This window comes from Torulaspora globosa, chromosome 7, assembly GCF_014133895.1.
Source record: "Torulaspora globosa chromosome 7, complete sequence".
Taxonomy (NCBI): Eukaryota; Fungi; Ascomycota; class Saccharomycetes; order Saccharomycetales; family Saccharomycetaceae; genus Torulaspora; species Torulaspora globosa.
This window is the reverse complement of record NC_050733.1, coordinates 3,843-30,788: the sequence shown is the minus strand read 5'-3', so window position 1 is coordinate 30,788 and position 26,946 is coordinate 3,843. Positions and strand designations below refer to the sequence as shown.

The 26,946-nt window shown below is 45.6% G+C and overlaps 15 protein-coding genes across 15 annotated transcripts; 9 read left to right on the top strand and 6 right to left on the bottom strand.

Moving 5' to 3' along the window:
- Positions 1-118: 118 nt before the first annotated feature.
- MND2 (Mnd2p) lies at positions 119-1,063 on the top strand (the record flags this gene model as incomplete). The annotated part of the gene is made up of 1 exon (XM_037284946.1): positions 119-1,063. The coding sequence occupies one exon, from the start codon at positions 119-121 to the stop codon at positions 1,061-1,063; it is 945 nt and encodes a 314-aa protein (XP_037140842.1).
- Positions 1,064-1,098: 35 nt separating this feature from the next.
- On the bottom strand, positions 1,099-2,169 carry YVH1 (tyrosine protein phosphatase YVH1; the record flags this gene model as incomplete). Its single annotated transcript, XM_037284945.1, has 1 exon — positions 1,099-2,169. The coding sequence occupies one exon, from the start codon at positions 2,167-2,169 to the stop codon at positions 1,099-1,101; it is 1,071 nt and encodes a 356-aa protein (XP_037140841.1).
- A 141-nt stretch (positions 2,170-2,310) lies between these two features.
- Positions 2,311-3,246, bottom strand: RAM2 (bifunctional protein farnesyltransferase/protein geranylgeranyltransferase; the record flags this gene model as incomplete). The annotated part of the gene is made up of 1 exon (XM_037284944.1): positions 2,311-3,246. The coding sequence occupies one exon, from the start codon at positions 3,244-3,246 to the stop codon at positions 2,311-2,313; it is 936 nt and encodes a 311-aa protein (XP_037140840.1).
- A 375-nt stretch (positions 3,247-3,621) lies between these two features.
- HG536_0G00220 (uncharacterized protein) lies at positions 3,622-6,879 on the top strand (the record flags this gene model as incomplete). The annotated part of the gene is made up of 1 exon (XM_037284943.1): positions 3,622-6,879. One exon carries the CDS (start codon positions 3,622-3,624, stop codon positions 6,877-6,879), a length of 3,258 nt encoding a protein of 1,085 aa, XP_037140839.1.
- Positions 6,880-7,080: 201 nt separating this feature from the next.
- Positions 7,081-8,262, top strand: MAK11 (Mak11p; the record flags this gene model as incomplete). The annotated part of the gene is made up of 1 exon (XM_037284942.1): positions 7,081-8,262. One exon carries the CDS (start codon positions 7,081-7,083, stop codon positions 8,260-8,262), a length of 1,182 nt encoding a protein of 393 aa, XP_037140838.1.
- An 84-nt stretch (positions 8,263-8,346) lies between these two features.
- LYS1 (saccharopine dehydrogenase (NAD+, L-lysine-forming)) lies at positions 8,347-9,537 on the bottom strand (the record flags this gene model as incomplete). The annotated part of the gene is made up of 1 exon (XM_037284941.1): positions 8,347-9,537. The coding sequence occupies one exon, from the start codon at positions 9,535-9,537 to the stop codon at positions 8,347-8,349; it is 1,191 nt and encodes a 396-aa protein (XP_037140837.1).
- A 193-nt stretch (positions 9,538-9,730) lies between these two features.
- CDC16 (anaphase promoting complex subunit CDC16) lies at positions 9,731-12,031 on the top strand (the record flags this gene model as incomplete). Its single annotated transcript, XM_037284940.1, has 1 exon — positions 9,731-12,031. One exon carries the CDS (start codon positions 9,731-9,733, stop codon positions 12,029-12,031), a length of 2,301 nt encoding a protein of 766 aa, XP_037140836.1.
- A 556-nt stretch (positions 12,032-12,587) lies between these two features.
- Positions 12,588-13,607, bottom strand: HG536_0G00180 (uncharacterized protein; the record flags this gene model as incomplete). Its single annotated transcript, XM_037284939.1, has 1 exon — positions 12,588-13,607. The coding sequence occupies one exon, from the start codon at positions 13,605-13,607 to the stop codon at positions 12,588-12,590; it is 1,020 nt and encodes a 339-aa protein (XP_037140835.1).
- A 176-nt stretch (positions 13,608-13,783) lies between these two features.
- On the top strand, positions 13,784-14,704 carry URA6 (bifunctional uridylate/adenylate kinase; the record flags this gene model as incomplete). Its single annotated transcript, XM_037284938.1, has 1 exon — positions 13,784-14,704. One exon carries the CDS (start codon positions 13,784-13,786, stop codon positions 14,702-14,704), a length of 921 nt encoding a protein of 306 aa, XP_037140834.1.
- Positions 14,705-16,379: 1,675 nt separating this feature from the next.
- Positions 16,380-18,323, top strand: PAN3 (PAN-complex poly(A)-binding subunit PAN3; the record flags this gene model as incomplete). The annotated part of the gene is made up of 1 exon (XM_037284937.1): positions 16,380-18,323. The coding sequence occupies one exon, from the start codon at positions 16,380-16,382 to the stop codon at positions 18,321-18,323; it is 1,944 nt and encodes a 647-aa protein (XP_037140833.1).
- An 83-nt stretch (positions 18,324-18,406) lies between these two features.
- HG536_0G00140 (uncharacterized protein) lies at positions 18,407-18,802 on the top strand (the record flags this gene model as incomplete). The annotated part of the gene is made up of 1 exon (XM_037284936.1): positions 18,407-18,802. One exon carries the CDS (start codon positions 18,407-18,409, stop codon positions 18,800-18,802), a length of 396 nt encoding a protein of 131 aa, XP_037140832.1.
- A 198-nt stretch (positions 18,803-19,000) lies between these two features.
- HG536_0G00130 (uncharacterized protein) lies at positions 19,001-19,729 on the bottom strand (the record flags this gene model as incomplete). Its single annotated transcript, XM_037284935.1, has 1 exon — positions 19,001-19,729. One exon carries the CDS (start codon positions 19,727-19,729, stop codon positions 19,001-19,003), a length of 729 nt encoding a protein of 242 aa, XP_037140831.1.
- A 1,173-nt stretch (positions 19,730-20,902) lies between these two features.
- On the bottom strand, positions 20,903-22,123 carry HG536_0G00120 (lactate 2-monooxygenase; the record flags this gene model as incomplete). The annotated part of the gene is made up of 1 exon (XM_037284934.1): positions 20,903-22,123. The coding sequence occupies one exon, from the start codon at positions 22,121-22,123 to the stop codon at positions 20,903-20,905; it is 1,221 nt and encodes a 406-aa protein (XP_037140830.1).
- Positions 22,124-23,526: 1,403 nt separating this feature from the next.
- Positions 23,527-24,669, top strand: HG536_0G00110 (aldo/keto reductase; the record flags this gene model as incomplete). Its single annotated transcript, XM_037284933.1, has 1 exon — positions 23,527-24,669. One exon carries the CDS (start codon positions 23,527-23,529, stop codon positions 24,667-24,669), a length of 1,143 nt encoding a protein of 380 aa, XP_037140829.1.
- A 774-nt stretch (positions 24,670-25,443) lies between these two features.
- HG536_0G00100 (aldo/keto reductase family protein) lies at positions 25,444-26,388 on the top strand (the record flags this gene model as incomplete). The annotated part of the gene is made up of 1 exon (XM_037284932.1): positions 25,444-26,388. One exon carries the CDS (start codon positions 25,444-25,446, stop codon positions 26,386-26,388), a length of 945 nt encoding a protein of 314 aa, XP_037140828.1.
- Positions 26,389-26,946: the final 558 nt, after the last annotated feature.

Below are 26,946 nucleotides of genomic sequence, written 5' to 3'. Positions count from 1 at the left end.
CTGTCACGTGATCCGATTTTCAGCTATACTATGGCCTGCAGATCCGCATTGAGGAGATGAACCGTTACATGAGTTAGATGGAAGAGTCGGAGTGCCTCCGAGTGTTTGAGCCGGTGGGATGTCTGATAGTTGTCAGAACTACGTGAGCCTGGGCGATCTGCCGCTTTTCAGAGATATCAAAGAGGTGCTGGTGATGGAGAAACAGCAGAACAAAACCGGCCGACCGGGAGATGGGCCAAAAATGGCCGATAAGAGCAAGTCTGGATATAACGAATCAAGTCCGGGACACCATTATATCCCCCCGCTTTCCGCTTACAATGCCATCGAAGAGACACCATACTTCCCCAGTGGAGCGAAGGACCAGCGGTTTGCATTTGACGAGCTGACAATGAGAACAGATCAGGCCCAGCAGAGATTGAACAGCGTGAGAACTCTCGGTTGGGATTGTATACGACCAATAGGTGTGAAGGAAACAATGAAACAATTGCAGGAGAGACTTAAGAACCAAGAAAACTCGGCAAAGGCACGGGAGCCCGGAGACATGCCAGCGCTCTCCGCGATGCAGGAGAATGGTGCTGAAGCTATTGTAGGCTTCCATGAGCTTGGCGATGAAGCTGCAGCGCATATCGATACATCCATTGGGGGGCAACTACATGCGCAACCAGAAGAAGAGGACGAGGATCTTTCGTACGACTATGATGCAGAGTTTGCTCGTGTTGAAGAGGAAGGAGACGACGAGGCGGGTGGTGAATTGCGGGGCGTCGCAATGTCTTTTAGGGCCAACAATCCCTTATCCAATAGAGGGACCGAGAGAGATGTTACTATACAGCAGTTTGTTGAGACTTCTCATGTCGAAAGACGACCTTACGATTCACAGGATGAGTATGAGACCTCACAACTAAATTTAGATCCCGACCAGGGCGAGAGCAGAGAATTTATGGAGGTTCCTTGGGTTGAAGTTTCTGACACCGTTGAAAGTGTTGGCTCACGGCGGATTAGTAGTTTGAACAGTGTGACGGGTCATGTTCTGGGAAACCGACGCGATCTAGGGCGTGAGATATAATGTCGTAGAGTTAGCTTAGATACTATCTAGAATCGCTAAGTACTGGGAACAAACTTGGATTGGTTTGACAGAACCTGGCTTGAAAGCGGTAGTTTGTCCACCTTATTGCTTCGCAGATGAATGGCTGGGACGACCCACTTGCCGCAGCTGCATCTTGATCCCTTCCAATTGTACCCTCCAACTTTGCTGTTGCAACCGGGACAAAAGAACTTACCTTCTAACTCTTGTTTCCCTTGAAGTTCCTCTTTCATCCAGTTGAGCGGTTCAACGAAGTAGTGTGAGCAGATGTTCTGCGACTCTTCAATGCCGATGATTCTTCTGGATCCCGCTGCGCGTCTGATAAAATGTCCTTCTAGAGATTCCTTACTTGGCGGCTCGTGATTGATAAAAGAGGTTGACAGTGCCAATCGCTGTCGGCATTTTTTGCATCTCGCTACAGTCACATTCTCTAGGCTCTCCGGGGACATATCTTTTAGGTCCTCCTCCTCGCTCTTGAAAGTATCATCTTTTGATAGTATTTCTGTTCCAGTTGGATCTGATTTGACAGAGTTTGCCAGCTTCCATTGCTTATACTGCGGAAAGTCGTCATCCACAACATTCGAGCCCATTGCTTCGTAAATGGCCAGCTGTTCCATGAAATTCTCATTCGGATAAGCTGATGGTCTCTTTCTGCGTACTGCATGAAGAGCGGTCTTTAAAACTAAACCGTATCGGTACATGAGATAGGCAATGACAAAAGCCGCAGATCTCGAGACACCTGCCTGACAGTGGATGAATGCAGCACCAGTTTGAGGCTTGCGCTTGAAATCAACCTTTGCTGGATCATATTCTCTTTCGTTTGGAAACAGACATTGGTCCAAAAACTTATTACTCTCGTTGATGTAGCGCAGGATATCAGTAGAGTCGTCGTCGTCTATCCCAATATTCTTCAGAGTATAGTTTTTCCGCACCAGGTACTCTGGGATAACCTGGAATTTGATCACAGATAGGATATGCGTAATGCCGTATTCAGCATTTAGCGGAACATGCTCGGAAATCGGCTGGATGCCTCCAATGTATATATTACCTAAGATTCTGCTTAAATCTGCATTTTTCTCAGCACCCATGGTGGCTTTAAAGCGCCTTACTTTGACTATTCAGACTGAGATGAGCTGAGATGAGATGAGATGAGATTAGATCATAATATTTTCATTAGCTACTAAGGTGAAAAAAAAAAAATCACAGATGAAGATAAAGAGTATACTAGTTCACTCAAGCATAGATATCTGGCGCTGCCAATATGCTTCTCTGATCGGGTCGTACTTCGCCGCTAGAGCTTGGTAAGCTTTTACGGCTTTCTTCTTGGTGGCATCTGTCTTGGCGTACACTGTCGCCAAGAATTCTAATGCGTATGAAGACTCGATTTCTGGTAAAGTAGTTTCAGGGCTTTCCGCCGAATCTGTGACGTTATTCGTAAGCATTTGAGCAAACTGTAGAATACCAGCATCGTACGAGCCAGAGAGGAAATTCTCGTACAAGCCTTGAAGATAGGCCCAAGCGGACACGTTTTGAGGCACCAGCTCGATCTTTTCTTTAACATAGTCCAGTTCCAAGTCAATCTGTTCCCGGTCTGGGTTCGAATGTTTCAGCACAAACATTCGATGTGTCCATGCGCTGTTGTTATAAACGTCTTTCTGTATCAGCAGATCGGAGTATGAGAGCTCCTGCGAGAAATCCTGAAAGAACAAGACACACCATTTCCGGAAGGACCAAACGTGGTAGTTTTTCGTATCGTCGTTAATCATCAGCTCCAGAACGGGCAGCTCTCTCTTGAAGTTAGGTGCCGGATGCCGTTCCAGAAGCGCCTGCTTGTATGACCAGATTTGGTAGTTCTTCGGGTTGTTAAGCGTCGTCTCGTCCACCCAATCGAGTTCTTCGTTCAGAAGACGTGCCGCGTCCTCTTCCTGCTCTGCCATGTGCATCACTATGTCGAATCGGTAGTTCCATATAGTATAGAATGCAGGTGCGAGACCGATCACTTTTGCGGTCAAATCCAGAGCTCTTTTAGAGTACTCTTGCTTCTGTAGCAGGGCCCTAGCGATCCCCATGGTTTGCTTATACTCTTCTGTGTACATTATCTGGCACAGCTCATCGGGCAGCTCCGTCACTATTGGCAGCGGCTGCACATCCTCAAACCCTTTCATTTTCTCCCCTGTTTTTGGCAACTCGTCTTAAACCTAGGTAGCACTATCTGAAACACTCCAGCCAGCCCGCAAGGAGTCCCCAACCATCCTCATCCGTCAGATATATGGCTCTTTATACATTCTATTAACCTCAAGCGCTATGAATTTGGTCGCTGTTACCCGCTCTTCTCTGTCGTTCGAGGTGAGATGCTTCAGCCGACATTTTTAATGGCCTTTAAGCAGCTGTCCATAAAGAAGGAGCTGAGGTTGGAAGGGTAGAGGAGTTTACGCAAGTGAGAGCGGTTATTTATTTGCTAGGAATTGGTTGTTTGTTAGCTAGCAGTGGCGTGATTGCGACGACGACTTGTTCAGGCTGGCAGCGGTGCGTTTTGAGCAATGATCACGCAGCTGAGAAGAGAGCAAGTGTATCACGACGGTGGCCGGGAGGAGAGTGCAACTGGCAATTGTAACGAGGAAGTAGATATGTTGGAATCTGATATGTTGAATGATTTTTTGTTCAGATCCGCAGAGGGCAGGGGAAACGTTGACGGTAGTGAGAAAGGGTTGGGAAGTGGCCGTAACGAGGATGAGGATGCGATATTTGATGCTTTCATCAATACCGACTCTCTGGATGGCGGTGCGGGGGTCGCAAACGGGTTGGTGTTGAATCCGAGATTCAATGCTGGTGGAGATGTGTTTCAGCAGCCTGCTTTCTCGATGACCTCCGCTCAGTTAGACTGTCGTCTGGTAGGTAACGATGGCATCGTTTCGGATCCTAATTCACGCTCGCCTACTCCCATCTCTGACTCTGCCGGATACCACAGGCAGTGTCAGGAGACTGTGGAGAAGTCGCTGGTCTTTGGCAGGACAGAGCCTTTGCAGACTTCTCCTGTCGACCCTACGGAATATGTGAACCTGGATGAAACTAGTTTGCCCTACAAACTGTCGGTCTATGGATTGCCCGAGGTATCTCGTGTGGAAAATCAGATAAAACTCACCTTGAAGATTGATCCATCCATGAGGCCCTGTATGGTCCATCTCCCATCAGACTGTATCGCGAGACAGAAGTTTTACCTTGAAAAAGATGTCAAACAGTATCCCCAGGAGTTTCAAGACCAGTTGATATATGTTGAGGCGTTCCTTCTGTGTGCAACTTCCAATAAGACTACTTTTGTTTGCGCAAGGTGCGTCAAGAGGGAACACAGAAGAGCTTCGAGGAGGAAATCTGGTTTAAGCGATAATGTTCTTTGGTGTAATAACAACAATAGAAGAGCTATTATTTTCAATAACAAGCAGATTTTTGTCACCAAGGAGGCCGATCGCGACAGATCTTCAACGGAATTCGATCTTACAGCCCGAATCGTTTGCTACTGTCGGCACCATAAATCCCCTGAAGGATTCAAGATTCTCTTTATTTTGAAGAATTCAACGGGGCAGGTCCTGGCAAAGAACGTCACTAGCTCCATCGTGATTATGGATAAGAAACCTAGTAACGCTACAACCGAATCGCCGATAATTGCGCAGTGCAATAGCAACACGGATTCTGGCTTGGACACTGCGGGCGAGGTTTTCTCTAATGCCAACTCTAGTGACAGGCCAGCTACTACTTCTGCTAGCGATAATGGGAATCAGGAAATACAATTCAACTCAGGAAAATACTTTGCTATGACAGATATATCCCCTTTGAAAATGGAGGCAGACCTGAACATGCGGTTGGCGTTACCAAATGGACCAATGCTGTCCCCCACCTCTATGAGTGAAGAAGGATCAGAAGCTCAGGCTTCAGCGGTAGAAAGTAGAAGGCTTTCACATCCAATTGGCTCTGTTTCAACTCCAGCCGCTGTAGCTCGGACGGAGAATTACCAACGGAAAAGACCACGCAATGAGGGCGTGCCTGACAACAGTTTGATGTCACGAAGAACATGGTCAAACTCATCCTTGTCGAAAAGCGTTTCAAGCTCTCAAGTTATTTCACAACCATCTTCGCAGGTGCTGCGAACAATGCCCGATTTCTTGTCCACTCCCAACCCTGGTCAGCCATCAATTCAGCGTGTGATACCAGCGCAGGGGCCAATCAATGGAGGTATTGAGATCACTTTACTAGGAACAAAATTCAAAGATGGACTTCTTGTTAAGTTTGGAGAGAACATAGCTCTCTCCACCCAATGTTGGAGCAAGACAACAATGGTCACATATTTGCCTCCTGCATCTTGTGCCGGTCAAGTTTTTGTGACAGTGATTGACCCTGATGACAATAATTTAGTCGAGACACATCCAAGTAACAAGGCAGTTTTTACTTATGTGGATGATACTGACAGGCAATTGATTGAATTAGCACTTCAGATAGTCGGTTTGAAAATGAATGGTAAGTTAGAAGATGCTCGGAATATCGCCAAGAGAATTGTTGGCAATGACGCCGGTTCCAATTCATTAAGTCCTTCCAACATCTCACCAGGTAACAATTCGGCTACCAATCAATCATCTACCCACAAGAACATCGGTTACTCTGACGAATTGCTACTTGTGAAGGTGGTTAAATCTTTACATGTCAATTCTAATCTGTCCATGTGCGACAATTTAGGTCGTACCTTACTTCATCTGGCATCTCTCAAGGGCTATAGTAGTTTATGTTCAACTTTGATCAAAAACGGTGCTCGTGTCAACGATAAAGATCTGTACGGTTTTACTCCACTTCATTTTTCATGTGTTAGTGGTGATCTAAGGGTCATCCGCTTGCTGGCGGAGTGTAAAGCAGATCCTTCCATTAAAGCCTGCAATTCCGTTACAGCAAAACAGTTATTCATTGCCAATCATAAATCGAAGATTGGGCTGAACCATTACTTCAAAGAGGTCACTGATCTTTTAGACGACCTTGAAGCGACGAATATCTTCAGGAGCAATAGCAGAAAAATGTCAGATTCCAGCTTCCATTCGAGCGTCTTTGAGAACGAATCCTTATGCTCTTTGGACAACATTAATGCTGGTATAAAAACGTCAGGAATCAGCAGGGATGAAGACCGATCGGATTACAATGAAAGTGATTTTGAAGAAGATGGAGACGAAAGTCTGCTTACTGGAGACGAGGCCGAAGAAGCGGCTGATCCCAATGTGGGAGACAACGAAAATAAAAAGATCGTTAAGAAAGGAAGGAAAAATGGTATGGATAAGTCGTTACTAAACCGAATGCTTCATTATTTGAATGACGAGCTGCCCAAATACGAGGATTTGTTTCCTGGATCTCATGAAACTGGCGAAGACAAAATCGAACCAGCCATCGTGGAAACTCAGGGTAGCGAGCTTCAAGCGGAAGCAGCATCCACTACAGAAGATTTTCAAACGTCTTCTGAAGATGAAGAGGATGCCCTCCAACAGGGCTTCAACGGCTTCTTCCAGCAAAGACAGAACTTTCAGAACGATAAAATGTTACTGTTTTTCTGGCTTCCACTCACAATCGTTCTTCTGACATGGTACGTTTTTTACAGATTCGGACAAGAAGACGACATTGTTCATTATTTCACCAGGATGGTTTCAGAATATCTAAGGATGGTACTGGCCAAGATTTTGCTAGGAAACGAAAGGATGAAGACGGCATTCAAGGAACAACTTACGATGATTCAAAATACTGGTATTTTGAATGATTTCATAGTAACTTGAGGTCTTTTTCCCTGCTATCTCGCTGCTCACAAATATGTAATAGGAATCTAATAGACTTTGCTTAAATACCCAATTTTTGCTCATTTTGGCTGTTTCTGTTAGCTAGCTCATCGCGATGAGCTTCACGCATATTGAAAATTTTACTTGCCATTGATCTGCAGAGTTCGATGAGCAATAGGGCACCAAGCAGATAATCAGCATATGATGGCTAGAAATCAGTTCCGGATCATAGTGGGATCGTATGAGCACAATATACTCTGCTTGTCTATCGACTTGTCGTTATCAACTCCGGTTTTTACACCAATTTTTCACTTTCAAGCCCATACACTAAGTGTCAAATGTTTGGATATCTCAGGAAGATATCTTGTATCTGGTTCTAATGATGAAAATATAAGGATCTATGATTTGCAGAAGCGCAAAGAATTGGGTACTCTGTTGGCTCATCAAGGGTCTATCACGGCTTTAAAATTTTCCAACCGTGCAACTGACAACCAGGAGGAAACCGTTTCTGTATCAGGGAAGAAAGCTCCAGCAGGTAAGTGGTTACTATCAGCATCTGAAGACAATCACGTCATCGTATGGAGAGTAAAAGATTGGGAGAACTTCGGTACTTTAAAGGGACATACCGCTCGGATCAATGACGTCGACATCCATCCATCTAATAGGATCGCCATTAGCGTTAGCGAAGACCATAGTATACGTCTGTGGAATTTGATGACAGTTAAGAAAGCAGCCGTCTTAAAGCTGAAAAACTACTCGCAGAACGCTCAGTTCGTTAGGTGGCTGGGGCAGGATGGCGCCTACTTCGCTGCAGCGCTGCTGAATAAAGTATTGATATACAAAACGTCTACCGCCAAAGTTCACAGTGAGATCGACTTAGGTAGACTCTCTGTTATGCACATAGAAAGGACGACTATCGACGGGGAAGACTACCTGGCTGTGGGATTGAGCAACGGACGTGTTAACTTTTACACTGCGAAGTCCTTGTACGAGGAAAATATCAAGGATGTGCAGCCAGTATTTGATCTGTTGGGTCACACTAATAGAATCAAAGATTTCAAGTTTTATGAGAATGAGTGTGGATCCTATTTAGTGACTATCGGTTCCGATGGTAAAGTAATCGTTTGGGACTTGAATAAGAGAGAACAGTTGGCCGTTTACGATGCCGGTGAAAGGCTAAACTGCCTTGCTATATGCGATGAGGCAACAGAGAAGTACGAAACCATAAACAAACGGGAAGCCACAATAGAGATAGATGAGCAGAGTGAAGTTGAACATGATGTTGAAGAGTTGAAACAGGAGATGTTCGGAAAGACGAGGAAGAAGAGCAATAAGCACAAGAAGAGAAAGGGTAATAAGAAAGTCTCTATAGAAATGGAATAAAAGATCCGCTGGCAGAGATTTGTTCGATGCCACGACCCACATTATAATGTACACTAGAGATAAATAAACAAAAGTTGGTCTTGATTATAGCTTGGATGACCGTCTGGCTCTGTTGGAGTGTTTCTCAAACAATTTCTTGGCCTTAACCCAAACAGGTGCGGTGTTTCTCTGTGGCAGCTGCTCCAAGGAAGGAAGCAGGTCGTGAGCAAAAAACTCAGAAGCTTCTCTTGGCAGAAGCGAAGGGAGATGGTCAATGGATATTACCGATAACTTCGGACCAGCCGTTGTAGGGACCAAAACAGTTGGTTTATTGAACACAGTAGCGATGTTGTAAATCGGTACCGGGTTGTGAGGATTAGTAGTATCAGCAGAAACATCGACCACCGTCCTTAATCTTCTGTCATCTCTATTCAGCAGGTCGTAGTTGATGAATGGTGGAATTGGCTTCGACAAATAGATACAGTTAATGAAAATGTCGGCCTGGGCAATTTCCTTGAATGGACCGCCGCGGGAAGTTTCTTTGATATCCCACTTCAAAATGTTTTCGTCTGGCACACCGACCTTATGCAGCAGATCAATCGCACCCGAACCACATCTACCCAGAGCACCGATGATCAAGACTTTTGGCTTTCTGGCGCCTCTCTTCAAAGCCTTTTGGTAGTCCTTCACGACATCTTTAACTAAGGCCTGTTCATCCTTGTAAGGAGATACAGCAGGAAGGTCCTCAGAATCGGCATGAGTCTGCTTGAAGGCCCAGTCCCTGAGACCCAATGCAGCGCCAGCGAAGCCCGCGTAGAAGCCAAAAGCCGCAACTCTTCTCCCCTGGTCATTCTCTAAGAACTCCAGATCATACAGAGTTCCCTTGCCGTTGATAAACCTCTTCAACACATCCTGCCATCCAGCCTGATCCTTGAAACAATGGGCAAATTGAATGTGCTCATGAACCAATGGGAAAGTGTCTGTCTCAGGCATTTCCTTCAAACCAATAATGATTCTATCACGAGGAGCATCCACCCAAGAGCCCTCAGGAACTATTGTAGCTCCAGCTTTGCGATATTCCTCGCTCTTGAAAGCACTTTGCGAGCTCTCCTCGACGTAAATTTTGAATCCCTTCGAGATAAGCTCCTTCACGCTCTTTGGAGTCAAAGCAGCACGAGCCTCCAATGGTTTGGTCTCAGCTCTCAAGTGTAGTGTAACGCTCATAACGTCTGTATCCGTACTATGTCCAGCAGTCTTTGTACAGCAGCCTAACACAATGGCAGCACGATTAAGCATTGATTTACTGCCACCTTATATACCACCGTGTTCTGAAGAAATCTGACAGTCTCGATGACTCAATCGGTATACGTCTGGAATTCCGGGGGAATTTCAGCGTCTTCAATTTCCGAGCGATCGTTACCCGACCACTCGTAGCACATAGCCGTCCAGCACAGAAGTTAGGCTTCAGAAGCCATGCATTTGACGGCTTATGAGAGAGCCAGAGGCCGATTGGCAACCTCTAGATATCTCAGGAGGTGGAGGATCGATGTCTTCGGACGGGACGCCAACGCAACACAATTCTACGCTTGCAATTTCGCCTTTTGTAACAGGAAGATCAAGTACTCGAATAAACGCATCGCAGTCGGAGCGGCAGCGGCAAAATAGCCCTAATGAAGCTGTGGAACGGCGGGATGGGCAGGAGTGGAATGCGGAGGGAATGGCAAAGAACTCTGTGTATCAATCGATCGCTAACAGCCCGTTAGTGCAGAAAGCAAATGCGAGTATCACGGCTCAATCGCTGGCTACGCCGCACCATCACGGTGGCTCTGGCGGCAATGGCGTTAGTCTGCTGGCTTCTATTTCAAAAAGCGGTCTTTTTGGCTCGACCATGCCTTCGACGTTGCGGAAAGTCAGCTTGCAGCGGGAATACAGAGATTCCGGCGACAAGCAATTGCATGGTGATAATGAGCCATTGGCTACTACGACTCTTACCACTACGACAACGTCTGCTGTGGATGAGCTGAACCAATTGGACATTGCCGATCTGTCCTCCATCGAGAGACTGCGACTGTGGAGGCACGATGCCCTGATGCAGCATTTATATGGCACTGCGGAGTTCGTGGCGAATAAAATATATACTTTGACAGGCGATCCCAACGATGCATTTTGGCTGGCTCAAGTGTATTACTGTAGCGGATCGTATGTGAGAGCAGTGGACCTACTCACCAAAGACATGCTCGAGAGCGTCAGCATAATGTGTCGATATCTCCTGGCTCTGTGTCTTGTAACCTTGCAGAAATATGATGAAGCGCTCGATGTGGTCGGCGAGAGTAATCCATTCTCTGAGGCGGCGGACCAGGATGCAAAAAAGCAGAACGACGGCGGTGTCAAATTGGAATCGTCTTTATGCTTTCTACGAGGTAAGATTTACGCTGCACAAAATAGCATATCGAAGGCTAAGGAGTCATTCAAAGAGGCGCTCTTAGTCGATGTGAAAAATTTCGAAGCATTTGCTGAGCTCACGGCAAGAAACTTGCTTACTCCTCGTGAAGAATGGGATCTATTAGAAGCTTTGGAATTGGATTTTTCGGTTTTAGGCGACAACCAAGATATGGTCAAGAACCTGTATATGTTAAGACTCTCCAAATACATCAACTGGGAAAAGAGTTCATCGGCTCGGAAAGGGCTCATACGGGAAAACAATCTAGAGTTAAACGTGGATATAATGAGGTATCAAGTAGAGGTATACCATACTCAGTGCAAATTTCTCAAGTGTTTGGATCTATGCGAAGTTATACTTGAACGTGATGAGTATAATCCGGATGTATTGCCCATCTACATCTCGTGTCTTTATGAACTCAACTCTAAGAACAAACTGTTTCTGCTATCTCACAGATTGGCTGAGAATGTCCCCAAAAGTCCGATTACTTGGTTTTCCGTGGCTACATATTACATGGTTGTCGAGAAAATAGGCGAGGCCCGAAAATACTTCTCGAAGTCATCAATATTGGATCCAAATTTTGCCCCAGCATGGTTAGGCTTCGCTCACACCTACGCCATTGAAGGTGAGCAAGAGCAAGCCATTTCCGCGTACTCCACGGCGGCTAGATTTTTTCCTGGCATCCATTTGCCAAACTTGTTTTTAGGCATGCAGTACATGGCATTGAATACCATATCGCTGGCCGAGGAGTATTTCACTCTTTCATATGATGTATGCCCTCAGGATCCGCTACTTTTGAATGAGATGGGCGTAATGTATTTCAGGAGAAATGACCTACATAAGGCCAAGAAATTTCTTAAACGCGCATTGGAAGCCGTGGAAGAGCTTGATCCCACATCCAAGACATCCGTTTCGATACAAATGAACTTGGCCCACGCTTATAGAAGGCTTGGTGAAAACGAAAGGGCAATCAAATGCTTCAAGGCCGTTCTAGAAGTTTCTAACAAGAGCTCCGATACTTATTGCTCTTTAGGATTTCTTTATCTGAAAACTAAGCAACTTCAAAAAGCAATAGATCATTTCCATGTCTCCTTGTCCCTATGTCCTACGAATTCTGCAGCTCAGGAACTTTTATTGCATGCATTAGAGCTCAATGTGTCAATGACTTTGGATACCGACCACCCACTTATGGTCAATGCACAAATCCAGGAATCAAGCTTCACTCTATTCCAAACGTCGAAGAAGCGAGCTCCTTTGACGATGGATATTGTAGGATTGCCTAAAAAGATGAAGATTCCTAGTCAAGTAACTGATCCTGATGATGAAGATAATGCCATGGAAATTGAATAAGACTGAACGGAAGTTTGGCTCATAATACATGGTCTTACGGATCTCAGAAGTCAAGGTTGCATCAAGTGTACCTAAATGAATTTTGCATTACTATTCTCTAACCTTTATAATACAGTGCTTGAACTTTTCCAATGAATGGTTAATGGATAAACTATACTTTTTTTCACATCATCTTAGCGGTTATCTCTCAGAGACTCATTGTATGCCTCGGGTTTTAGATGGCATTTAGTGAAGGACTGATTTCCTAAGGCGGCAACAGCAAAAAATCCTCCCGCTCTCTCGTTTTAATGACAACTTCGATCTTGACTCGAACGGCTTCAATTCGTATTGCTTTCTTCTATCGAAGATGCGCAGACCTTTTAATGTACGTTCTTAAGCTATTCTGGCAGTAAACATACACATGTACAGCTCCTAAACCTTCACGCGATCAAAGTCAGAATGGCTATCGTCTAGAGCCTTTTTTCTCAATTGATTTAACGGTCATTTTCTTTGGGGCTGGCGATCTAGAGGACTTAATTTTGAATTTTTCCTAATGTCTTGCTTTACTCAACCTTTCTCATTCTTTTGAATCCAATGCTTTCTGCTGGTTACCGACCTGCTGTAAGCGGTCGTCTTTTGGATCTTCCGCCGTTACCTGAGTAGAGCCGTCGTTGTTCAACTTTTCTGCATTTTTTTGACGGGTTATTCTCTTCTTGGACTGCTTCTTCGACGAGTGATTCTTGGATCCCTCCAGCGGTGCTTGAAACCTCGAGACAGATTTCCTGGTCCTATTTTCAGCATTACCTTTTTTTGTCCCTTCATGTTCATTTCTAGTGCGTTCCATTTCGAGAAGTTCTGTGACCTCTTCAATCAGCACTTCCTCTGAAAGAAACGATTCAGGTGCAGCGTTTTGACGGTTCTTTTTCTTCTTCGACCGCTTCTTCGAAAGGTAGTCCTCTTGATGCTGGCGTGGATCTTCCTTTGTGTCCCTATCAGAACGCTGTTTTATATCTACTTGCTCTTTATCAGATGTCACCGTTTTATGTTCGTTCTTGCGCGAAGTCTTTAAACTGTTTCCCGCCCGTGGAATCAGAAATGGCTCGGTCTCATTTTGATTGCGGTCCCTTTCCAAATTCCTTTTACGAGATTTCCTTGGTTTCCTGGAAGTGGTGTTCTCTTGTTTGGATTCAGCGTTTTCTTTGGACACCCTGTTTCGAACATTGTCCTCGAGGGCATTTTTCGCTCCTGAGCTTTCTGCATGTCGATTCCTATCTTTCTTCCTAGGATGTCGTCTGCGAGACATGACATCCTTATTTATTTCGGTAGCCTCCTGTTCCGTATTACTCCAAGCATCGCCATTTAGAGTATTGTACGCTTGGCAGGTGCTAGGACGCACGATGAGCTGCTCGAGGTCCTTCAGAATTTCGTCCACTTCGGTGAACACTGGTTTGACGCTGCGTCGCAGCTTCTCTGATGCTGCGCTAGTCCCTTTAGGCGGTTCTTTGATTTGGAACGGGAAGTCGGGCTCCTCGTAGCGAACTTCTACCGTAAGATCATCATCTTGAAGAAGGAAATCAACCAGCTCGTCAGCATTCATAGTAGTGGTCCTGGATCGCTAGGCCGTGATGGCTTTGGGCACATATTTGCTTACTCTGTTGTTCGTGAATGACACTCTAAGCGAACATTTTTTACTTGATCAAGCCATTCTACAGCCCACTAGATATGGACCATACGTATAGTACCTGGATAGCAACCAAGCACAGATCGCTCTAGATGCTTAAAAATATTGGTTCAAATTTCAAGAGAGTCAGAATTCCTCTCAACCGGCCGGCTCAGTCTTTCCTGACCTGCAAACCAAATAGCAGCGGACGCATTGCATCTTGGCTCTGTCGTGGATATTCAAACAATGCTGAGCCAAAGACGAAGGAAAGCGGTAAGAAGACCCCTAAACCAAGTGGAAAGCTTCTATTGCTGCTTGGAGCGCTCGCTGTTGGATCAACCGTTGTATCGCTGTCATACCAAAAAACAGATCCAGCAGAGTTCTTAGAAGAGGCCCCGGAAGAGGTTAAAAAAGAGTACAAGAAGCCTAAACAGCCAGCTTTCTCGCCTGACCAAGTTTCCGTTGTCTTCGTTCTCGGCGGTCCGGGAGCTGGTAAAGGAACTCAGTGCGCCAAGCTAGTGAACGATTACCACTTTGTCCATTTGTCTGCCGGTGACCTGTTGCGAGCAGAAAGAGAGCGTGAGGGCTCCAAATATGGTGAATTGATTAGCCATTATATCAAGGAAGGTCTGATCGTTCCCCAAGAAGTTACAGTTGCGCTCTTAAAGCAGGCTATCACCGAGAACTTCGAGAAGGGTAGTACTAAGTTTTTGGTGGATGGTTTCCCAAGAAAGATGGACCAGGCAATTACTTTTGAGCAGGAGATTGTCCCCAGTAAATTCGTCCTGTTTTTTGATTGCCCCGAGAAAGTCATGCTCGAGAGGCTACTAGAACGTGGTAAGACCAGCGGGAGAGATGACGACAACATTGAGTCGATCAAGAAAAGATTCAGAACGTTTATCGAAACTAGTATGCCAGTTGTTGAGTATTTTGATAAGCAGGCGAAAGTCGTAAGAGTGGGCTGCGACCACCCAGTTGATGAGGTTTACAGAAACGTGCAGACCGCTGTCGAGCAAAAAGTCGGCAAAAACTGAGTTCTCACGAGGTCTCGATCAACATCCAAACGATTCGACTATTATAGCTGTTTCGTAGAATAAATAATAGCATTATAGAAACAATGTTTTGACTCCGCACTTCGCCGCCCGACTCCTTCTCTTGATGTCTATTATCCCTTTGATCTAAGCTAGCAAAAGTCTTTGAGTGATTCAGCGTCGTAACTCAGATATTTACCATTGACAGCGTCTGGAATGCCATTCAATGCCAACTTAGAGTAGATTGTCGCTGGAACAGAGCTATCTAGCAACTTGTTGCCTGCTTTTAGACCCTTGAATACACTCAAGGCCTCGTCAGACATCGCTTTTGGTCCGACATTCTCTCTGATCTCGACTTGCATTTGAGTGTCAACGATACCTGGTGCAATTGCAAGGGCTTTCACTGCTTTTTCCTCATTTGCGATCGTCATTGCGAAATGATTCAAAGCTGCCTTGGAAGACCCATAGGCACCCCAGCAACTGAAGTATGTACACTGGCATCCGAACTGACAAACAAAATGTTACCATTCGACTGCTTCAAGAACGGCAAGGCGATAGAGACCAACGAAACGATCGTTAAAAAATTGACGTCGTAGAGTTTCTTCCAATCGCGGACCACAATGTGATTGGCACTTTAGACAGGCTCTAGCACACCAGCATTCGCGATCAGTGAGTCAATCTTCCCATGCCCTCTCACAGCTTCATCGACCAAAGTCTTCAAAGTATTGTCATCTGTGATGTCGCCGACCACGTAGAAGAACCGGTTATCGTACTTCTTCTTCAACTCAGTCAGAGGTGGCCCGATCTGGCCACACCGTAGACAACTGCGTCAGCACTTGAATTGAGTACAACCTCCACAATCGACTTACCAATACCTCTCGAGGCACCAGTAACCAGAATGACCTTAGACATACTGAATTCAGCCCTTATTGCTTCTAGATGTGCTTAAGCCAACTCGAATTTGACCCATAACTTTCCCAAGCTCTATTAAGCTTTTGGCAGGTGATCGACGCCTAGCGTCTGCGCAGTTCTTCGAGCAGAAAAGACTAATAGCTATTATCACAGAGCTAGCCGCGTTAAAAGTTTCACTGCTCTCAGCTAGTGTATTCTTTTCTTTCCTCCGATTCTGCATCGCGCAGAGAAACACCTCGACGGCCTGCAGCGAGCTTCTTGCGAGTGGAGCTGCAATGGCTCATGGTTGCCATTCTCATGGACCTTGAGTTGGCCTGGATCCATCTTATTTATGGCTCATTGCGCGATCAAACGCATCTCTATCCACGCGAGCAAATAGACACCTCATCAGGCAGAGCTCGTCTGCAGACGGTCGAACGCAGCTCAGCTTGGGGAAAAGCGTTTGCGACTGACTGAGTATCGTCGATCGATTGAGCCAGCATTCGGGCTTTCAAGCAAATGGCAGTCGCTGAGGATGGCTCCAACCCATCCGGCAACTCTTGCAGATTCTATGGCCGCATTAGCATGCTATTGGACTCCCGCTGGCCACAAAAGCACTGAATTGAACTCTCTTAAGTAGCGATTTGTACGGCGTCCTTCGCAGGGGACCTAGTAGCTCGCGTTTCTAGAGCGAATGGAAGCTAAAAGGCTAAAGCTTGATTAAAACAGTATGGAATAGAACACTTCCATCAAGCTAGAGTATCGTTTTGCAAACGATTTTGGCAGTATGGATAAGGCCAATATGGACTGGGCAAAAGATATACCCTGCAGAAATGTTATAATCTATGGCTACTGTCGAAAGGAGAGAGAAGGATGTCCGTTCAAACACGAAAATAGCGAGGCAGAATCACCAAGCGCAAGCACCGGAATGAAGACGCTTGCGGGTTCAGAGTTTGCTGTAGGCTCCAAAACGGGAGAGGTGGGACCTCCGCCGTCTATACCTGGTGTCACGCCTAAGTTCAATGCCAAGGTTTCAGCTAGCTTTACCCCGATGTCTGCGAAAAGCGGAAGCGTGGCGGCAGTTAGCGTCGAGCCGAGGGCCTCAGCTGCTTCTCCATCAAATGCTCACTCGATGAATGCTCCTGCAGCGTCCCATTTGCCATCACTGGCCTCTGGGGCGTCTTTCACTCCTCCAGCTTTCAATCCTTATGCAGCCGAGACTTTCACCCCTTCTTCTTCAGCAGGAACTAACCTGAACCAGCTGGCAATAGACGACTCTGATAGCAGATCATTGGGCATCAGACACACGGCCGAAGGTAGTCTACCGGTGTCAGCGACAGCGATGGAGCTAGATAACATGGCCGGCAATCCAACTGGTACTTCGCCTTCCCATGTTGCTCTCAAATATCCAACGATATATCCACCGCCTCACAGTCTTCTGCAATATCATCTGTATGCTCCGGATCCACCTCCGCATCTCAAGGCGCCATTAAAGCCGAATGAACAGACTCCGGAATCGCTTTTCATACCAAACGACCTGAGGGAAGAACTGGTTAAGCGCAATCTGGCTTCCTTGCAGGTGTTTCCATTAGGGGGGGCGACACCTACGATAGTGCAAGACTATTTCGGTCTTGTTCCGCTAGATTTCAACAAGAGCACAGGTAAAAAAGACAGTTTCCAAGGCCATAAGAATTCTCTTTACAAGGTATTTTCAAACTTGGACGGTAAAGTTTATTTATTGCGCCGCATACATGCCGTAAGCATCGTGGATCCCACCCAGATATCCGGCACTTTCCAAGCATGGAGTAAGGTGGCCAGCGCCAACGTGGTCAAGCTAGTCGACCTGTTTTTGACCACCAAGTTCGGTGATTCTTCCTTATGCGCTGTTTACGACTACTATCCGCTGGCTAGCTCTTTGTATGATACGCATTTTACCTGTTTTCCGTTAATTCCCATCACTCAGGAGCTTCTATGGACATATTTGGTGCAACTGACGAACGCCATCAGGGCAATCCACGCAAGTGGACTGGCAGTCGTAAATCTCGATTGGGATAAAGTTATTGTCTCGGGGTCGCCGGGGAGGGTTAAGATATCTGGATGTGGTGCTGTCGATGTCTTGCGTGGTCAGGAAGCTTTTGATCTGCTTGAGGAACAACAGGGTGACTTCATTAAGTTAGGTACCCTTCTCAAGGATCTCGCTTCAAAGATGAGCTCAAAAAAAGATTCAAGCGTCCAAGATCTGATGGTGGATGGCGATTTCAAGAGCGTTCTTCAATACCTGCTAAACCAGGATAACAGTAAGAAAAACGTACAGCAGTTGGCCTCGTTGTTTCAGGACAGAATTTTCGATGTTATAAACTCATCTCTGGCATATACAGAATATACTGAGGGTGTTCTTTCTAGGGAGCTTGAGAATGGCAGGTTATTCCGATTAATGTGCAAACTGAATTGTGTATATGGAAGGATGGAGTCACGAATAGATGTCAGCTGGTCGGAGTCGGGCACTAAATTTCCTATCACTCTATTTTACGACTATGTCTTTCATCAGATTGACACGTCGGGCAAGAACATATTGGATCTGACGCATGTTTTAAGGTGTCTGAATAAATTAGATGCTGGTGTCTCTGAAAAAATTGTGCTCACGACGCCTGATGAGATGAATTGTATTATGATAAGTTATAAGGAATTGAGGGATTTGATAGACTCCACTTTTAGATCTTTAACGCAGTAGTAGTAAACTAATTTTTTAGCATCAATAATAATGAAGAGCTATTCTTCACAAGTCACAAAAGCGATGACAGGCAATTCAGAAAAATGAATATCATTAGTGACTTCAAGGAAGAGCTGATCAGGATCAAGCGGAGGCTGAAATATGAAGATGCAAGGATACGTTCCAATGTGCATAGAAAAAGAACTCCATTACCAGCCAGTCTATCCGTTTTACCAGCGAATCGCCTGGCGCTGACATTGCGAGAGGAGATCGACTACGCTACCTATACGAATAATATGCTTTCAGAAGCCGATAATATTGTCTACAGCGAATTTTACAATTTTGAGTGCAAATGCTCTTGCCATGGTGACAAGAAATTACGAACCCTCCATGAACCAGTTTTCCATTCAGCGGAATGTGTACAAGAATGTGGAGAATCAAACGACGAGTATCGCCATTATCTCAGTGGTAAGATCCATACAGTTCAAAATAGCCCGTAACAAATTGATTAAAATAGAAAGGGCCAATGTCGCTTTTACAAGTTACCTGCATCTTTTTGTCCTGAGCGACAGGTTCTTACTATGTGTCGCAGCGGCAGACAGAAAAACTGTCGCTATGTTACGCTTCTAAAGCCTTTCAGAAGAGATATAAGTTAACATACTCATTATTTAGTTTTAGCTGGGCATGAGTAGCCTTATTCAGCATGCAGACTCTTTTTGACACAGCTTTCTAATGTCACTTAAACTCCTCTTCTGGACGCCGTCTTGGAAGTTGTCGGGGCTCAGCCATCTTTCAAAAGCCTGTTTACAAAGCGTCCATTCCTTATCGATAATCGAGAGCCACGTTGTGTCACGATTGCGACCTTTGATAACGACTACTTGGCGAAAGGTACCTTCAAATTTGAATCCCAACCTCTCAGCCGCTGTTCGCGAAGGTCTGTTGAGACTATCGCATCTCCATTCATATCTGCGATATTTAAGATCATCGAAAACATACTTCATCAGTAAATATTGAGCCTCAGTGGCGATTGGAGTTCGCTTCAGCTTGGAAGAGTAGATCACGTAACCTGCTTCTGCTGAACCGTTCAGCGGATTAACACTAATCAGCGCTATTGTTCCAACGGCGTGTCCGGTAGTTTTATCGACAATTGCAAAGTGAATTTCATCGTTCCTCTGGGCACATTGGTCGAGAAACTCTTTGTAATTTTCAAGACTCTCGTAAGGCCCAATTGGCACATATGTCCAGATCTTATTGCCGGAAACCTTGAAGCTTTCAAAAAGCTGCAGTGCGTGCTTCTCAGCGTTTATCGGTTGGACCTCGCAGAATTCTCCTGTCAAGAGAACTTTCTGTGGCGCATCTCTGCCTTCCCAGTCGTCAATGGCATATCCAATCTCTTGGTTGAACTCGTTAAGTCTAGTATTCGCCATTGCCAAAACAACCTTCCCAGCCAAAAAAAGAGTTTGAAGTGTTAGAGCAAGATGCCAATGGCCATTATAAGATCTTCATTGCCAGTCATATCAATGAGACTATGACTAATTCTTTGAGCTGGCAGACGCGCTAATGTTATCGCGACTTCTGCGCGACCTTTATCAAATTCCGAGGAAGAGATTACTACAAGCTCCAGCAGATTGACCAGACACTATGCCACTGTATAGCGGCCGGATCTGATGTACTTAGCTAAGAATTCTCGATTTGTTGTCCAGACATTCTGAAGCTACTTTTCGTTTTGAAACTTGTTTGATGTGTTATGAAATGTGGCAAGGCGTAGCATTATTGTTCAAGTTAATCTATAACTGTTTGCGAGCTGAAGGCCACTTCTAGGATTTTAACAGTCTATCTGCTGGTATATGTAAATTCAAACCACTATCTTGCGCAAGCTGCAGTCAATGTCAAGACAGTAGCATTTCCACAAGAAATGGCGTAGAGATGAGCTCCTTTCGATGGCGAATTAGCAGCCTTCGTGGCAGAAATAGCAGGTTGTAGGCTTGAAAAGGAGCATTACCGCACATAGACAGCTGCTTCATCCGTTACTGTGGTAACATCGGTAGTGACAACCTCCTGGGAGAAAGCATGGTCAGATGTTGGGCGAACGATGGTTAGCTCAAATAAATTGCACTGCTCATTTCATAGCATGCCTTTAAGGTCGAAGGCTTGATAGAGCCATATATTTGCGAAGCAGCGATGCCCGCTGTTTGGTTAAGCTATAGCAGGAGTCGCAATCGAGTTCATTGGAATTTGCGAGCTAGACCGCAAATATTGCTGATCAGAACCAATTGAAGACAGAGAAACAGCTGTCTTGACTGTCTTGTGGAGTTTGTCTGCAACCAGGTAAAGAATATCTTCATTGGTCGAGAATTGCTGATAGCTTACGATTGGGCTGATGTGTGCTGCGGTTCTCTTCGAGGGTAGGTATCGAAAAGTTCATATATACTGCGGACAGGGAATTTCAACAAACCAGTAAGATTCAAGAGATGGTCATCGGAGACCTCGAGAAACATAACGCTCTGTGGCATATCACTTGCTGGAAGATATTGATCAGCTACACAGAGCGCTATATAGGAATATTAATTGGCGAGGTATGTCTATCTATCCTCTTATCGTCAGCCACTAAATTCCAGAGAGTCAACATTGAGGTCCTTTTGAGGCACAGAAGGGATGCCTGCAAGATGCAAATTCATCGTTAGGTCTCCTAGCAACGAACGTAAAACATGTTCGACACCTTCCTCGCCTCCCAAGACCAAACCGTAAACGTAGGGTCTACCTACAAGGACCATTTTGGCCCCAATAGCCATCGCTTTCGCAATGTCAGCACCGCAGCGAATGCCAGAGTCGAAAATAATATCTATCTTATCTCTAACCGCTTTAACAATCTTCACCAGACAGTCCAAGGATGCGGGTCCACCATCTTGCTGTCTACCACCGTGGTTAGATACGACGATCCCCTCGATGCCCAATTCTACAGCATGCTTTGCATCTTGGACTGACTGGATCCCCTTCAGAATGATGGGCCCGTCCCAGTGCTCACGCAGGAACGCAATGTCTTCCCAACCATGACTGAATCCAGGAAATATCATGCTGGCCCATTCACTAGCGGCGCTGTGCAAGTCTTCTTCGACTTCTTTGCCATGCTTTGCTTTGAAGTGGCTGCGAAACACTGGATCAGAAAACCCGAGCGCTGTTCCTATGCTGTCCGAACGCAGAAATGGGTTGTATCCGTTGTTCAGGTCACTTGGACGCCATCCAAGTTTGTAAGTGTCCAAGGTAACGAAAAGAGCACTAAATCCATTCGCTTTCGCCCGCTTTAGAAGACTTGCTGTGATGTCATTATGCTCATTGGCAGGCCAATACAATTGAAACCAGCGAACTCCATCGCCATTAGCTTTGGCAACATCCTCCATTGCTGTGGCGGCAGCAGAACTGTAAATATACGGAACCCGTTCCCTGGCGGCCGCCTTAGCGACGGCGATTTCTCCGTCAGGATTGAAGATACGCAGCACTCCGACTGGCGCAGTTGCTATTGGCGATGGGATTTCCCGTCCGAACAAATTGATTTTGAGGGAGGGATACGACGTAGTTTTCACCAAACGGCGTGGCACGATCGACCATTTTTTAAAGGCCTCCCTGTTCTTTTGATATGTCTCACCAGTGCTGGCATTTCCGCAAACATAACCGAGCGCCTCTTGTGACATGCGATTTCTCGCAAGGGCTTCCCACTCGTTGCTTTGAAACGTAAATGGGGGACGTTCGTAGTTGAGACCGCGTCCGTAAACGGTGGCCATATATTGCAATGGGTTTCCTGCAGGTGTCTTGAGAAATTCCATTCTAAAAGCAGCTAATTTGAAAGTATGAATAACGGGAGAAAACTAAATCGATTGATGGCCTATCCTGAAGCCTATTTCGGTTCTCTTGCTGGCATATTGGCATGCCTTTATATATGGCAGGCAGCTTATCATTCACCTGGTTTTTGCTTTCATAAAAAGTTGGCTTCTCTCTGTTTGCTTCACTCGTTTCTCAAGCGGAATTGGGAGTAGTCGGGTTCTAATTCTTCCATTAACTCTTGATGCTCTTCCAAGCAGTGTATATGGGTTAAGCGGGCATAGCGTGGGATATTTACGTAATTCTTTTGCCAAGAAATCATTTGTTTGCCAAGAAATTATTTGTTTTGCCTATAATGGCGAGCTGAGATCGAGAAGCTGCAGACCGTCTGTGTAACTCTTTGTCGCTGAGATCTGCAGGCTAATGATAATTAGGCATCTGAAGCGATTCATCTTTGAATTATTGCTATCAGTGCGCTCCAAAAAGAGCTTCAGGTAGAGGGCACTCTCTCGCCACACAAGTGAGATGAAAAAGGCTCTCATATCTTCAGGTCTAGATGTCGTAACCGGGACGAACCCAAATCAGTGCTAACACTTCGAATATTGGCTCCTTCCTGAAATGTAGCAGAAAAAATAAGAGGTGGATTTGATTGGGCGGTACTTCTGTGGCTCAATTCCGGTCAAGCATTTCCCCTCACTTGCTGTGCTGAGCTCTAGCCTCTCCGTTCGAACATTAGACCGAAGAAGCAGTGTCCTTCCATCAGATGATCGGGCAATTTACAAGACGATTACTGAAGACGAGCAAGCGACCTCTAGTGAAGGATGGCCTTTCCCAAAGAACTGAAAATTAATGTGACTCCTGTGACAACGCCTTTTCCTCTATCCGATAAGCTTATTTCTAGCTTGGCCAATCAGGGTGGCGCTTGATTCTGCAACTTAAGTTAGCTGGCTAGGTCAGTTCGTATTCTAACCGAAGATAATCAAGCTCTGAGCCACATACAGTTGCTTAGTAAAGTTTAGTATTACTTTGAGCATTGCCCCCGCGCTTGCTCTCGATTTGATACCCGTAGTTACTGTAGGCTGAAGTTGCACAATGGGCAGTTCCGCGGGACGGATTTTAGCGGGGGTTTGACGTTTGCCAAGATTAGTTGTAACAGATCAAGCAATACAGGCTACTAACAATAACTAATCAGTAACTGACTAATAACGTTATGTTAGCAGAGGCTGTGAAATCGAACCTCTCAGGTGAAACGAAGGCCGCTGAACGAGCGTTGTTGTCCACCCCTTAGAGGTTTTTGAAAGATTATGTTTCGGTGAGAATCATATAAAAAGGTACGTCTCATCAGTCGATAGAGATTGGCCTACTCCGAGACCATCCAATCACTCAGAAGCTTCCGAACCATTTCATCATGTCTGAGTTGTTTGCACCTGCACCTGAACCTCCTACCGAGCTGGGCCGCTTAAACCTTTTGTCGAAAACCGCTGGCATCAAGGTTTCACCCTTGGCCTTGGGAGCGGCATCGATTGGAAACGCATGGTCTGAGTATTTAGGTTCATCAAACAAGGAGCGCGCTTTCGAATTGCTAGACGTGTACTACGAAGCAGGTGGGAACTTTATCGACACAGCGAACAACTACCAGAACGAAGAGTCGGAGGCTTGGATCGGTGAATGGATGGAATCGAGGAAGATTCGCGACCAGCTGGTGATCGCTACAAAGTTTACAAGCGATTACAAGGCTTATGAAGTTGGCAAGGGTAGGAGTGCGAATTTCGGTGGAAACAATAGGCGCAGTCTGCACGTAAGTGTCCGCGACTCCTTGAAGAAGCTGAAGACCGACTGGATCGATATCTTGTATGTCCACTGGTGGGACCATATGACTTCGATAGAGGAGCTGATGGATAGCTTGCACGTTCTGGTGCAGCAGGGTAAAGTGTTGTACCTAGGGGCTTCTGATATGCCAGCATGGGTCGTGTCTGCCGCTAACTATTACGCTGTGTCGCACGGCAAGACTCCGTTCAGTGTTTATCAAGGCAGATGGAACGTTATACTCAGAGATTTCGAACGAGAGATCCTTCCAATGGCCAAGCATTTCGGTATGGCGCTCGTGCCCTGGGATGTTCTTGGTGGGGGAAGGTTCCAGACCAAAGAATCCATCGAGGAGCGTAAAAAGCGTGGAGAGAAATTGCGGTCGTTTGGTCAGCCTCCTGAGCAGACAGAGTTGGAAGTGAAGATCAGTTCCGCTTTGGAGAAAGTTGCCAAAGAACATGGCACGCAATCCGTAACAGCTATTGCTCTTGCGTATATCAGGTCCAAAGGAACCAACGTCTTCCCGCTTGTGGGAGGCAAAAAGGTCGAGCATTTAAAGGACAACATTGCAGCTTTGTCGATCAAGCTGACTCCAGAGCAAGTCAGCTACCTCGAGAGTGTTGTTCCCTTTGATATCGGGTTCCCCACAAGTCTTATTGGTCAGAACCCAGCCATCTCGGGGGAGCTTGCTTTCCTTTCTGCATCTTGTTATAAGCTAAACCTTGATTCCTTGCAGTTCAAATGAGTGGGACTGAAGCTAGGAAAAGAAGTAGTTCTCTGAACCAATATACTATGCTACAGGTATGTCGCGATAAATAAGTTTTTCAAGATGAAGATCTCGCGTCGTGGCTCGCGTTGTCTCGTTTTTACGTTTTGGTCAAGATGCCAGGTATTCGGATGTAGGTTGGAGTTGGCTGTCAGTTGGTTGTGAGAGCACTTGGGCTTGCGTTTGCTCAGAAAGACAACGAATGATGCTACTGATTTCGAGGTTTTGTATGGAAGGAGCGAAGCTAAAGTGGCCGATCTCCTTCCATAACTTCTCTCGTTTAACCATTTAATGCTTGACACTGGCCTAGTGAATCAGACTTAAGCTCTTGGTAAAGAAATCTTATTCATTGAACCCACCGACGCTACTTGATTCGAGTTACATTGGTTCCGTCTATGCTCTGTAACTATTGCGCTACGGCAAGCCACTATATTAGCTGCGCCATATGATGCAAGCCGGGCGCATCAGCACTTGCTGTTCACCATAGGCTATGCATCGGCACTATATGAAGCTCGCACGTCTTTGCCTCCAGGAAATGCAGTAGATCATTCCCATTTAATGTCCGTGTTAAACGGAAGTAAAAGGGATCAATTCTAAGCCGGCGCAGCACATAGCTGATAAGGTGTGTCTCTCATTACTAAGCAGAAGTCAAGAATGTTGAAGGTGTGGTTTTTCTGTTTCACTATAAGAGGACTGTAGTTTGCCACCCATTATACACTACAGTCTCATGCCCGACATAAGGATCACATTACAATGTCAAATTCGCCTAAAATCGTCTACGGGGGATACCCATTTGGTTTGCTTCCACATGAGGACTCATCCAAAATAGTTGAAGTTTTGAAGAAGAGTGGTATCAGAGAGCTAGATACCGCCAGAATTTATCCAGGAAGCGAGAAAGCCATCGGTGAGCTGCACTTACCCGAGCAATTTGTGATAGACACCAAGGCTAGGGGATTCACTGACGGCAGCTTGACGAAAAAGGGAATTGAAGAATCAATTGCAGAGTCGCTGGATTTGCTAGGAGTTGAGAGTGTCGAAATTTTCTATCTTCACTGTCCCGACCGCGATACAGAAATCGAGGAGGAAACTATTGATGCGATCAACGAATTGCACCAACAAGGAAAGTTCAAGAAGTTTGGTCTTTCAAACTTTCCGGCCAAGGACGTCGAGCAAGTATACAACTACGCCAAGAGTAAGGGTTACGTTCTACCAACCGTTTACCAAGGTAATTACAATGCCGTGGCTCGTAGATCTGAATCTGAGCTGTTTCCTTTGTTGAGAAAGCTCAACATCGCTTTTTATGCATATTCTCCTATTGCCGGAGGGTTCTTAGCAAGGAGCGTTGATGATATCAAGAACGGCGAAGGTAGATTCGATCCAAACACTCCTGTTGGGCAGATCTATCTCAAGTTGTACAGCAGGCCCGCACTTTTGACAGCGCTTGATGAGTGGGACAAATTGGCACAGAAAGTGGGCACATCAAAAGCTCGTCTGGCCTACAGATGGGTTGTGCATAATTCGGTACTCTCTGGCAAATTTGGAGACGCCGTTATTATTGGAGGCAGGAACGCTGATCAAGTTACTGACACTGCAGAAGCCATCTCTGAGGGTCCTTTACCCGCAAACATTGTCTCTGAGATAGACAAGCTATGGGAGAAAATTAAAGATGAAGCACCTCTTGATAATTACTCGTTCTGATCGAAATAAGACCATGTGGAGGTAGGATAGTTGACCTTAGTTATTGCTTTTTCGCTATTTAGATCTACTCTTGATTAAAGTTGTCTTCAAGTTTGCTTGTCTTTCTGTGAAGCGGAAGGCTCTTGTATTAAATAGTCCCCCCACTGCCTTTAAATTTTTAACGTACGATTCCTTCTGATTTGAATAATGACTCGGCGGAAGATCTTGTTGAAAGGTCAAATTTATGACCGATTCCTTCGCTGGACTCAATATATTGCACTCAAATGTGTGAACTGGCATATATACTCTACCAATTAATAACCGCAGAACCCTCCTTTTAGGCAAGAAGTGATTGATACTCGTATGCGAAGGCGTCGTGCATTTCGCTGCATCTAGACCTGTAGAACATCCAATCCTGGGATTATTCTCGCTGGTCATTTTAAGACTGGGTTATACGTTATGGGCTGACACAGAGTGAAGACAAGACATGAACTTTTCGCCAAGTGGGAGAAGTGGACGAGCTCACGGCCTAGGAGTACATGATGCGAAGTTGAGGCGTACGCAGCGCACAAAGGACTA